Source organism: Oncorhynchus kisutch, linkage group LG1, assembly GCF_002021735.2.
Source record: "Oncorhynchus kisutch isolate 150728-3 linkage group LG1, Okis_V2, whole genome shotgun sequence".
Lineage (NCBI taxonomy): Eukaryota > Metazoa > Chordata > Actinopteri > Salmoniformes > Salmonidae > Oncorhynchus > Oncorhynchus kisutch.
Window position 1 is genome coordinate 9,244,742 of NC_034174.2, and position 13,530 is coordinate 9,258,271.

The following is a 13,530-nucleotide window of genomic DNA, read 5'->3' on the forward strand; positions in this document are numbered from 1 at the left end:
TTCATTGAGGGGCCATTGACACGGTTTTACGAGAGCGACCAGCTACTCAAAACAGCTATTAACATCTAAAATTACTCATTTTCAATCACAGTAATCTATTCACAATTTCAAACAGGGTTTTGTGAGGTCTAACAAAGAAAATCAATGGTAAAGTACACAATATTAAATGTAATTCCAAAACTCAACATTTTGCATTTCAGATGTTAAGCAATCACAATTTATAAATGTACACCTTTTAAGTTATCAGATGACTCTTATTAAAAAAAAAAAAGGTCAATTACTTAACACAAATGAAAGGACAAGACAGATGGGCTGGATCTTGTCTACTTGGCAATAAAAGTACACAAGTCTCTAATTTAAGAATTCATGTTGTTAAAAGGTCCACTTTTCAATGTCCAAAATTAGACTTCATTCAGGCCAAGACTTCTTCAACGAGGGGGAGGTATTTTTGGTTGACGACAAAGTACTTACTAGCTAATGAAAAGGCAACCAAAGCCAATCATTGTAGATGTGGCAACAAATAAAACAGTCAATGAGGCTACAGTCAAACGGGGGGGTCGTTGTCAAATGTATTTCGCCCTTTCCCTGCAGAGTATCTCTCTAGGCCTGTGACAGCAGAGGAGGTGGGTGACTGACCATCCAAATAAATGGTGTAGCCAATCAAGAGGACATTGAGGACTATGTGGGATATCTTCAAGGCATAGGGACAAATTATCTAGGGCTATGTGGGATGTCTTCAAGGGGGCATTTAGGAATGAACAGACCAGATAGGAGAACTACAGGGCTGGCTGGGGGGGGGGGGGGGGGACACAGACAAATTCCAATTCCCACATCATGGGTAATTCTGGATCAATCAATGGTTGACCCTTGACCACCATTGGTTGGAAGATGCTTCCACCCTCAGAGGTGGATGTGTCACGTGATCAGGGTCTAGGTCGTTGCCATGGAGAGAGGTTGGTCTGGGAGACGGTCACTTCCCCCCAGCCATGATTTTGAGGTATTGCAGTGCATTGTGGGCTGCGCTGGCGCGGGCACCGTCCTGATTGGGTGCGAAGCCGTGGCACACCGTGATTGGCTGAGTGGATAGCTCTACCAGACACTGGCACAGACCGCTCAGACTGCGCTCCTCTGGCACAAGGAAACACACATTAAAAGAGAGCTGGTTTAGGATCAGTTTAGCATATTTTACCCCCACCACCCAGACCTCCTTGCCCACTCCCCCCCACCACCACCCAGACCTCCTTGCCCACTCCCCCCCCTCCTGTATGTGAATTGGCCCCAGTGATGAGAGGATGTTATTTACCTATGTCGAGGTAGCTGACGTCAAAGCGCTGCTCCTCTGAGAGGTCGTGTAGCAGCGAGCAGAAGTCAGAGCTGGGCATGCCCAGAGGGTGGCTCCTTAGCTGCAGCATCTTCTCCCCAGCAGAGTTCCTCAGAGAGTCCCAGGTACAGCCCAGACCTTTACACTTCCCTGCCTCCACCCTGCCCCCACCCATGTTCTGACCACCAGAGGAGACAGTGGTACCATGATTCAGACACTCGGGCAACCTCACATTAATTTGAATAAGCATTTCGCTACACCTTCAATATCTGCTAAACATGTGTATTCGACCAACAATATTTGATTTATTTATAACCGGAAAGTCTGAAGAACAGACACTTATTTGCAATGATGAACTGTCAGGAAGCGAGCACAGCAGCAATATTGTCTTAGAAAAGCCATCAACAGGTCGCTGTCTCACCATGATAAAAGTGTCATCCTCAGGCTCAGTCTCGTGGCTGCTCCTCAGGTCTACAGGAACATCGTGGATCCTGGACAACATCTTAGCTGCTGCATTCCGCTTGGCTAGTTTCTTCGATGTGCCACTGCCTGTGGGACAGAGGCTGGATGTTAGTACTAAGACACAGAATTGCTTCTTGTAAACAGTTTCCCAAACATCTCCTAAAAGTATCCCCTCAGTCACTCCATGGATTCTATTCCAGAACTAGCACACCTGATTTCACTTCCTGGTTAGTTGACCAATCGAATCATGTTGCTACACAAAGACATACGATATACCTAATGGTGTAATGTAAAAATAACTAAAACAAATCCATGACATATTGAAAAGGACAGAACCCAAGTTAGATTTACCAATTTCAACAAATCTCTCCACCCGGCATGTCATGGTGAACTCCTTGCGGTGGGCAGGCCCCGACTCCTGGGTCACGGTGTACTCTGGCAGACGCCAGCCTTTCTGAACCACCAGCTCCTTTCAGTGAAACACACAAAGTCATGTATCCATAAAGTGGGAGATTCATTTAGCTTTAAAATGTTTTGCTTCACAATTAACGCCATTATCCTCTGTAAAGGTAGGAGGGATTGGGAAACGCGGTTCGGAGACTGACTGACACAGTATACATCTATAGCCAGGCTCCTCCAACCCTGTTCCTGGAGAGCTACCCTCCTGTAGGTTCTCACTCCAACCCTGTTCCTGGAGAGCTACCCTCCTGTAGGTTCTCACTCCAACCCTGTTCCTGGAGAGCTACCCTCCTGTAGGTTCTCACTCCAACCCTGTTCCTGGAGAGCTACCCTCCTGTAGGTTCTCACTCCAACCCTGTTCCTGGAGAGCTACCCTCGACACAGGTGTGTAGCGTTCCAGGAACAGGGTTGGAAAACCCTGATCTATATATAGTGTATTGAGAAAGTATTCAGACCCCTTAACTTTTCCACAGCCGTATTCTAAAATTCATTAAATTGTCCCCCTCCCCTCATCAATCTACACACAATATCCCATAATGACAAAGCCAAAACGGGTATAGAACATTAAACTGAAATATTACATTTACATACATTACCAGTCAAAAGTTGACAACTACTCATTCCAGGGTTTATTTTTGTTACCTTGTAGAATAATAGTGAAGACAAAACTATGAAACATATGGAATCGTGTAGTGTAAAAAATAAAAAAGTTGAAATGTTCCATATTGACTGACCTTCGTGTCTTAAAGTAATTGACTGACATTTCTCTTTGCTTATTTTAGCTGCTCTTGCCATAATATAGACTTGGTATTTTACCAAATAGGGCTGTCTTCTGTATACCACCCCTACCTTGTCTCAAACACAATAATGACAGAAATTCCACAAATGCACACCTGTTAATTGAAATGCATTCCAGGTGACTACCTCATGAAGCTGGTTGAGAGAATGCCAAGTGTGTAAAGTTGTCATCAAGGCTAGGGAGTTTTTCCTAGCCACCGTGCTTCTACACCTGCATTGCTTGAGGTTTTAGGCTGGGTTTCTGTACAGCACTTTGAGATATCAGCTGATGTACGAAGGGCTATAAATACATTTGATTTGACAGCAACTTTGAATAAAATAAAATATATTTTGATTTGTTTAACACTTTTTTTGGAAACTACATGATTCCATATGTCATTTCATAGTTGTCTTCAATATAGTGTGAAGACCGTCTACAATGTAGAAAATAGTAAATAAAGTAAACCTCTGGAATGAGTAGGGGTGTCCAAACTTGACTGGTACTGTAAGTATTCAGACCCTTTACTCAGCACTTTTGGCAGCGATTACAGTGTGAGTCTTCTTGGGTATGACACTACAAGCTCATACCTGTATTTGTGGAGTTTCTCCTATTTTTCTCTGCAGACCTTCAAGCCATGTCCGGTTGGATGGGGAGCGTCGCTGCACTGCTATTTTCAGGTCTCTCGAGATGTTCGATCGGGTTCAAGTCTGGTCTCTGGCGGGGCCACTCAAGGACTTGTCCCGAAGCCAGTGCTGTGTTGTCTTGCTGTGTGCTTAAGGTCGTTGTCCTGTTGGAATGTGAACCCTTTCCACAGTCTGAGGTCCCGAGCAAGTTGTCATCAAGGATCTCTGTACTTTACTCTGTTCATCTTTTGAATCGATCCTGTCTAGTCTCCCAGTTCCTATCGCTGAAAAATATCCCCACAGCATGATGCTGCCACCACAATGCTTCACCGTAGGGATGGTGCCAGGTTTCCTCCATTCGTGACGCTTGGCATTCAGGCCAAAGAGTTCAATCTTGATTTCATCATGGTCTGAGAGTCCTTTAGGTGCCTTTTGGCAAACTCCAAGATTGGTGAGTGCTGCAGAGATAGTTGTCCTTCTGGAAGGTTCTCCCATAGGAACTCTGAAGCTCTGTCACCTCCCTGACCAAGGCCCTTCTCCCCCGATTGCTCAGTTTGGCCGGGCGGCCAGCTCCATGAAGAGTCTTGGTGGCTCCAAATTTCATCCATTTAAGAATGATGGAGGCCATTTGGAGACCTTCAATGCTGTAGACATTTGTTGGTAGCCTTCCCCAGATCTGTGCCTCGACACAATCCTGTCTCGGAGCTGTACGGACAATGACCTCATGGCTTGGTTTTTGTTCTAACATGCACTGTCAACTGTTGGACCTTATATAGACAGGTATGTGTCTTTCCAAATCATGTCCAATCAATTGAATTTACCACAGGTGGACTCCAATTAAGTTGTCGAAACATCAAGGATGATCAATGGAAACATGAAGCACCCGAGAATGTTTTTGTCTCATAGCAAAGGGTCTGAATACTAAATAAGGTATGTTTCTAGTTTTTTTGTATTCAATTTGCAAAAACCTTTTTTTTTTTTTTAAACAGTTTTCGCTTTGTCATAATGGAGTAGTGTGTGTAGATTGATGAGGAAAAACATGAAGTCTTACTCTAAAATGGATTAAATTAACGTAACAATGTGGAACAAGTCAAGGGGTCTGAATACTTTGAATGCACTGTGTACATATGTACACATTGATAGCAATAAAGCTTATTGAACTGAGTTGAAAGGGGTTCAAAATGTAGTTCTGAGAGGACTTGAGTTCATCTGTAAATGAACTCCGGATGCATCTCACCTGCAGAGCTCCCACAGGGTTGCATTCTGACTGCTGAGACGTGCCGCTTCCTGAAGTCTTCATCTCTGACGGAGAACTAGGGAGGGAAAACAGCAGAGGAAAGACCGTATTTACCCCAGACTGACCAAGAGGAGCGGCAGGGTAGCCTAGTGGTTAGAGCGTTGGACTAGTAATCGAAAGGTTGCAAGTTTCGAATCCCCGAGCTGACAAGGTACAAATCTGTCGTTCTGCCCCTGAACAGGCAGTTAACCCACTGTTCCTAGGCCGTCATTGAAAATAAGAATTTGTTCTTAACGGACTTGCCTGGTTAAATAAAGGTAAAATAAAAGAGCACACAATCTATCATAATTATAAATGGTTGGCAAGGAGGTTTTGCAACTTTACCAAAATAAGAGGCACTTGTCTACAGTGTTTTTGCGTCCTGGCTTCCAATAGATAGCCTCTCTACATTACTCTCGCCACATTAGCCATTGAAGCCAATTATCACTGCGTTCAACTACTCATTTTCTCTGGATTCAAACGTGTATAATCCACTCACCTGTCCCCATCCAAAGGCTCTTCCGCCCCAATAAACCCTTCTCCCAATCCTTCTCCCAGCACCACTGGTCCCCCTAGTCCTCCTTTCATCATCTTCAGGGCGGCCTCTGCTGCCTTGTGTTTGGCAGCCTTCTTGCTGGGCCCCTGGCCGGTGCAGCTGATCTCTCCCACGGACACGCGGAACGTAAAGTTGGGTTGGTGCGCCTGGCCCTCGGCCTTGAGCAGGTCATACACTGGGGTGTTACCTGGAACAAAAGGATTGGTAGTGTTGCAGCACAGACACTTGAGATCCTACCATGCTACTACCATAGAGATCCTATTAAATTACTAGAGGGGTTATGTCAAACCCCCAGTTTCAGAATGCGGTGAAGATGGCAGCCATATTGGCAGCCATTTTGAATTCAGGCTGTAAACAAAATGTGGAATAAATCCAGGTTGTGAATACTTTGACGGCACTAATTATAAATACAATTCATACGGGTTTTTATACCATTTCTGTACAAATAGCCTCAAATATATGTAAACAAACCATAAATGTCCATGTTTGTTTTCTTGGAAAACTGTGAGTGCTATATGATACATTATCAGTACTTGTTGCATGTACAACTTGTCTGTCCTATCAGCAACTGATTTCAGCCAACGTATCGCTGTGGATCGACTTGTTTGAATGGAATGTTGTTGCGGTTTATGCTAAGGTTGCTTAGCAACAGCGCAGAGTTAGCAAGCTAGCTTAATGGCAGCACAATCCTCTCGATGCTACTGTCGGGTCCCTCTTTTTTTGTTAGAACAAAAACATCTCAGCTTCCACAAATTCCCCAAAAGGACGAGACTTTAAGTGACAGCAATGAGAACAGACGAGCGCCCAGACTATTTTACATGGGAGCATCTTTAATCAATAGCCTGCATTTTAACCTGGCCAACATCTACTTAACACCAAAAGGCCGTGCACGCACTGATACGGGGACCGTTCCCTGTCGGTTCTCCTGGAACTGGGGAGGGAGCCTGCATTCTTGGGTCTCTCCCTTTGATAGAGCATGACTGGGAACAGGAGGTGGATGTCTCAGCTATTCACAAGTGTTGGTCCCTCTGCACTGACTGCAGAGGCCCATGACTAAGCCCTCCTCTCCCGGGTGAGTAACGTGAACTTAGGTTTTTCAGATGGTTGGTGTTGTAGCTCAGCGTTGTAGTTCTGCAAACAGTTGCTATAGTTCAGGTATTACATTAGCTGTATCGCACTAACTGGCTAGCCAGGTTGCATATCTCTTCTCCCACTCTGCACTCCAACTTAAGCCCCTCCTTTGGCAGTACGTCCAACCGGCCTCACAACATTAGACCACGTGTATCCATGCCAGCCCAGGACCTCCACATCCTGCTTCTTCACCTGCGGGACCGTCTGAGACTATCCACCTGGACAGCTGATGAAACTGAGGAGCATTTCTCTTAAATAAAAGCTCTTTTGTGGGGAAAAAACTCATTCTAATTGGCTGGGCCTGGCTCCGGTTCCCAATTGGGTGGGCCTAAGCAATCCAAGACCCACCCATGGACGTGCCCCTGCCCGTTAACGTGATATCCATAGATTAGGGCCTAATGTATTTATTTTAATTGACTGAACTCAGTAAAATCGTTGAAATTGTTCATCTATTTTTGATTTTGTTAAATATACAATTGATCAACATAAATAGGTGGGTTGAATGCTGCATTGGATGGAATCAAGGAACAAGAGCTATAAGTCCAACAGTTTTTTTGGTACACATCCAGCTCCAAACATTCTGTGCAGCCAATGAGGACTTCAGGTTCCTATAGCCGGTTCCATTCAGAGAAGATCTTCATGGTGTTCTGGGAGTCCACTGCCCCCTCTGACCTCCAGGATGAATCTACTGGTCCAAGGCCCAGAAGACTGGAATAGGAAGTGCAACACCAAGCCCCAACAGGAAGCTGCCACTCATTGACAAATTATTTCTGTAATGCTGTTGAGTAGCAACTGGGCTGGATATGGTGTTGGCGGACATCTTTGGCGTGAGTGTCCCTTCATATGAACCGCATTATAATAACCTGGACCAACTACCTGCATCTTGTCTCAGGCTCTGCGCCCATTTAGATGACATAGGATCAGTTCCAGGTGTAGTGTCCAGAGGTCAGAGTTAACCTGGACTGCACAGATCTGAGATGTGCCTGATTGGGATTGCACCTCGTTGAGGCATCACTTTTGTATCCAAACGCTTCATTGATCAGGAGATCACGAGTCTCTCGGGAATCCTCGAGCCTGGTGATGGATGCTGGATTTATCAGAGAGGATGCTGTCAGATGTGGGGGCAACACTCATCATTCCCCCATTGAAGAGAGCAACTCAGCTAACGTGGAAGGACTAGAGCGAAAGCAAGTCAATTGCACGTCAGTATACTAGTAGAGAGCACTGTATCGGGGACAAGATTATCCCACTCATTCTGGTAGGCTGTCAATCAACTGTGGAACAACTGCTGCTTATTGGTGAACTACCAGAGAACTCTGGATCTCAAGGGTGATCAGCCAGTGTGAAAACATGGCCAAGCACAGCAGGACACAACAAAAAACGATTTTAGTTCAATTAATTAGAGCATGATAAATAACAGCTTTAAACCAGTGTACACTTTTTATTATAAATTAGTCTGTTCAAACAATATATTTGGGATCATTTTTATATGGAATATGTACTGATAAAACAGTTATGAATAACATGGGTTTTTGGGATGTAGTGTTTGTTAAAGAGAGAACTTTATTTTAAGATTTTATTCAATAAATACATTTGTGACATATTAAGTCATAAAATAAATTTAAAAAAAAAAATCACAATTACATCAGTAACTCACTAATTCAATATTAATTACATTTACATTAAGTCATTTAGCTTACACCAAGTCATTTAGCAGATGCTCTTATCCAGAGCAACATACAGTAGTGACTGCATACATTGATACTTGTGTTCCCCCGTGGGAATCGAACCCACAACCCTGGCGTTACAAGCCCCATGCTCTACCACCTGAGCCACACGGATAGACAAAACAATTAAAAATACAATTCCTCTACATACAACTTTGATGAGTTATCTAAACATCCCTGTAGGTGTAGAAGAGGTCAGGTTCCTCTCATCTCCGCTACAAAAGAATCATCTCTCCAAACTCTGTAATGGCACTTCTAGTGCTTGTAGTGAAGTCGTACCAAACTAAACCGGTTACAGGCAGTTGGCCCTGGACTTGCTAGTGATGTGTGGCTGTGTTTGAGCTTGGCCTGGCCCTTGACAAACTGAAATGTGCCTCAACATCAGGCACTTGATGTCAGCTAGCCTGAAGGACAGCGCTGCAGAAGGGCCATAAACTTTCTCATCGTGGTTTCAACCCCCCCCCGAGATGGGGTGCATCTGGGTGCACAATGTTTGACTGAGACATCAAATCATTCAGAGTAGTTCTGGAGAACCTTAAGCTCAAGACCCCTTCACATAGCTCCGGTTTGCCGTTCACCTCGAAACATTCTCATGGCTAGGGCCTGGCTAGATGATTCCCCACGCACGTGGCATGCCTCCCTAAACTGGCTAGCAATCACATGTGGTTTCCTCATTTCCTTCCATAGTTGACAGACAAGACTGCTCGACTGTGTCCTTCTCAATAGCAGATGACAATGCTGGTGACACCTTTAAGCTCTCCAAGTGGTAAAACTGAGTGCAAGTAGGGACAAAGTTTAAATTACTGTACAATTTACTTTATTTTACTGAGAGCTGGAGGAACACAGGAGCATCTGGGTGTTTTAGAATCTCTGGTGACAGTTGGGGGACAATGACATGACAGCACTGACCCATGGGGAACACAGGAGCATCTGGGTGTTTTAGAATCTCTGGTGACAGTTGGGGGACAATGACATGACAGCACTGACCCATGGGGAACACAGGAGCATCTGGGTGTTTTAGAATCTCTGGTGACAGTTGGGGGACAATGACATGACAGCACTGACCCATGGAGCATTGGACCAAATCTAGAGTCACCCAGAGTAATTTCTTTGAGTCCATGCAGCACCGTGGCAACGGCAGGCTTTGGTCACATGCTCCTCAAACTTTGTTCAGCAGACAGTAATGTCAGGAAGGGGCCCTGAAACACACAAGGGATGAGTGTCAACCAAGATTGTACAACTTTAGTTCAAGCAATTTCAACACAAGTGAAAGCAACTTGTGAGTGTAATGGGGACGCCAACTTGTTTAAAAGACAGTTTAACTCACAGGGAATGCTTGGTAAAGAGTGGGTTTTATGCCACTCCTGCCTGATGTCCTTGGCTTCCTCAGAACCATTTCATCCCATGGGCTCTGGTCAAATCCCCTGGTAAAACATTTTTTTTTTTGTGCATAAAAAAGATTCAGGATTAATTTAACACTATGTGCAGTAATAAGAGTTTACAGAAATGCTAAATGGGTGTTCTCTATGACAATATGAATAATCCTCACATTCAAAACTCATCCGAGTCCTTGGGCCAATGCCACAACTACAGTTCTCCGTGCAAAGCAATGGTGCTGACACGTGGTGTAATGTGCAGTCTGGAAGAGTAGAGCCACCATATTGCACAAAGCGCCCTCAGCTCGATACGCCGTTTACGATGACAGGCTTCTCGGATGCTTGCAATGTAATCTAAAATAACGTGTGTGTGTGGGGGGGGGGGGGGGATTCATACAATGTTTTTGATAATCTGCAGCAGCAAGATCAGGTTTGCTTCTCATCAATTCTAACATTAAAAACATAACTGACCAACTGTAATAAAAGTGGACTATACGACATGTTACAGTTATCCAGCTTCAGATCAGTAACAAAGGAACTATGCCTACAGTGAACAGATGCTTCAGATCAGTAACTATGCCTACGGTGAACAGATGCTTCAGATCAGTAACTATGCCTACGGTGAACAGATGCTTCAGATCAGTAACTATGCCTACAGTGAACAGATGCTTCAGATCAGTAACTATGCCTACGGTGAACAGATGCTTCAGATCAGTAACTATGCCTACAGTGAACAGATGCTTCAGATCAGTAACTATGCCTACAGTGAACAGATGCTTCAGATCAGTAACTATGCCTACGGGGAACAGATGCTTCAGATCAGTAACTATGCCTACGGGGAACAGATGCTTCAGATCAGTAACTATGCCTACGGGGAACAGATGCTTCAGATCAGTAACTATGCCTACGGGGAACAGATGCTTCAGATCAGTAACTATGCCTACAGGGAACAGATGCTTCAGATCAGTAACTATGCCTACGGTGAACAGATACAGAGTTGGATTATTTTGAACAAAATACAGGTAAACTGCCTATCATCTCTCGTAACCTGCAGTGACTAGAGCTCCTCATTCACATGTGACACCTTGCCCATACTACCACTGCCCCCTCCTGGTCTACCATATTTCACAATGCATATTCAGAAGAGCAGAGCATGTAAGAACGTTAGGTGACAAATATTAAATTGATGTATGCAAGTAAGTTACCATTGCTACTCTTAACGTTACTGAGATGGCTCTAGCTAGCGAGAAACAAATAGATTACAGTAGCTGGTCAGATAGCTAACTTATTAACGTTAACTAAGTCTGACAAATCTTAAGTAACGTTAGGTAACTCATGATAGCACTAACTAATTTGGTAACGTCTTAGCTATCGTTAGCTAGCTATCTATCGCAACTGGTCACTTCAAGTACTAACTTACCTTGATCGTTGAAGACATTCTTTGTGGAAGAACTTGTATCCTTTTTATGAAGTTCTGATCTCTTCGTCTGGGAATGTTCGTGAACGATAGCCAAATCACTAATGCCAAACTTGAGCAGTGATTGGGTAAACTCCAATGTTTGAATTTCGCAGAAGACGACAAGACAACCGGATATCGTCGCACACTTCTCGGCGTGGAAGGGAGTGGTCTTTTGGGGGCGTGAAAAATGGCTATTGACTCACTGCATTGTTTGAAGATTAATGTTGGCATCTTGGCAGTTCATTTCATTAAGTTATGGAATTATTCCTCTGAAACTGACTGCCTAGCTAGCTAACAAAGAGTGCAGATAAATTATTCAAATGCATTATTTACACAATATCTTATTGCAGCACTGGTAAACCAGGGTTGACCAACTCTGACCAAAATGTCTGACCTTTATCCCATCATAAGACTGGCCATGTCCATTCTAGTACTCAAATTCAGAATTCTATGGCTTCTACAGTATAAAATATATATTTGACTAGTGACCAGCAGGTACCTGTATTGATGCAGTGTTTTAATGCTACTAAATAAGCAGATGATAAACCAGTCCATTGGGTATAGTTGTAGGTAGCTAGCTAAGACAGAACAGAATGAAACCTTACCCAGACTCTGAGACAGAAGAGGAAGCATTCCTAGACCATCTCTGCCTTACCTATCCGCGTTCCATACTCCTGTAGCAGACTGATGGGTGTCTTGCCGGGGTTCACAGCCAGCATTTGCTCAATACTGAGGACAAAAAGATGGGAGAGATTAAATTGTCATTCAGCAGTTCAGAGAAACGATATGTTGTTTCTCTCCGAGGAACTATGACATGAAGTGATTGACAGGCAGGTAGACAGAAACACTTGTCGTCTAGTTGGGAGGTTTGTTAGCCAACAGATCCAACCCACTTGCAGCTGCACGAGGGTCGAACAGCATTCTTGCATCTAATTAAGACATTTTGGAGCTGGCATGAGATATGGCTCAGGAAAACATACCTCAACCCAGGGATAAGAAACTCACTGTACCCCCGAATTGTCCCATTATCCCAACCAAGATTGAATGACTGCTTGTTTTCAACTAACACTCATTCAATCTTATTGATGTTACTGTTGGTGTAATGGGACAATTTGGAGTATGCATTTTTCATCTCTGGATTGAGTTACGTTTGCCGAACTCGCACCGGCTCCGCAGTTAATATACACAGGAATGCTGTCCGACCCCAGTGCAGCTGTAAGCAAACGGGTCGGATCTGCTGGCTAGTTAGCTAACTAACTCAGACAGTTTATTGAAAAATACCCTGGCCTTGAACTACAAAATGCAATTATTAAAATGCTTGACATTGAATGGTAAATTAATCTATCGGTTTACTTTGCTACACAATTTGTGCTTAGAGGACATTTAGTTAGCTAAACTAGGTGAGATTCTGGACCGCCTAGCTAGCTACATATGGTAGCTAGCCATCGCTACACGCTTACCTGGAGCACCCAGAGTTTATCTTGCAACTGCCCGGTGTTGTCTCGTCATTCATTCCCTATCGACAGAGATGAAGCCAACAATTGCAAATCCCCCCCCACAAATACTGACACTTGATTTCATGAGCTATTTTCCAAGTTAGTGGAGGCAGCGACATGTGAAGAGACACCTCGCTCTCCCAGTCCCACCAGAAAACAGCTTCTGTTTGGCGAATATTTATGACGTCGTCAATACGCACCGGGAATCGTTTCAATCTCGACAGTTCATTGGTCCGCTAGAGACCTACGATCCGCTCGTTTTACACGGCGTCGTGTCCTGTTTCGGGGTAATGCAATTTTACTCTTATTACATTTACCTCAAGGGGGCAGCAGACTGATTAAAACATTTTTTTTAATGAACTTTAAGGCCGAGGACGAGTGTTTTGCGGCCCCAGTCCTTTGGGGCCTCAGGGGCTCCTGGTTTCAACTTTGGCTCTCACTCCTCCTCCTCATCCCACAACATGGAATGGAAGTGATGATGATTTAGATACATCCTTGCTAACTGAGTGAACTAAAGAAAGGAAGGATATTTTTTTAAAACTTGAATTTAGTCAAACTAACCATATAAAAAAAGACACATGACACTAGACTTTAGTTTCACAATACAAAGCAGTACTCTATCAGTCTTTCTCATGGTTGATTTGAGTCAGTTGAATCTAATGAGAACCCCTTTCACACCCTTTCATTCTTCATTCTCTCTCCTTTCTGATAATATTTGGATATTATTGTGAACAAGTATTGGATCCTCTTATGGATATTCAAAATTCTACTTTGTTTACACAAGGGTGCGTGCTCAGCCCTCCAACTCAATCATCAAGCTTGCAGACAACACAACAGACCTGATTACCAGCAACGACGAGACAGCC

The 13,530-nt window shown here is 43.9% G+C and overlaps 1 protein-coding gene across 2 annotated transcripts; it reads right to left on the reverse strand.

Moving 5' to 3' along the window:
• Window positions 1–265: 265 nt before the first annotated feature.
• On the reverse strand, window positions 266–12,842 carry tarbp2 (TAR (HIV) RNA binding protein 2). 2 transcript variants are annotated; one of them, XM_020495424.2, is made up of 8 exons: window positions 12,629–12,842; window positions 11,774–11,897; window positions 5,419–5,662; window positions 4,881–4,956; window positions 2,135–2,252; window positions 1,743–1,870; window positions 1,304–1,499; window positions 266–1,128 (listed from the first exon to the last, which is right to left on the reverse strand). In XM_020495424.2, exons 2-8 carry the CDS (start codon window positions 11,799–11,801, stop codon window positions 971–973), a joined length of 948 nt encoding a protein of 315 aa, XP_020351013.1. In that variant the 5' UTR covers window positions 11,802–11,897; window positions 12,629–12,842; the 3' UTR covers window positions 266–970. The 2 variants fall into 2 exon arrangements, with proteins under 2 accessions (XP_020351013.1, XP_020351003.1); XM_020495414.2 differs by having other exon boundaries at window positions 11,824–11,897; window positions 12,629–12,830.
• Between the last annotated feature and the right edge of the window lie 688 nt (window positions 12,843–13,530).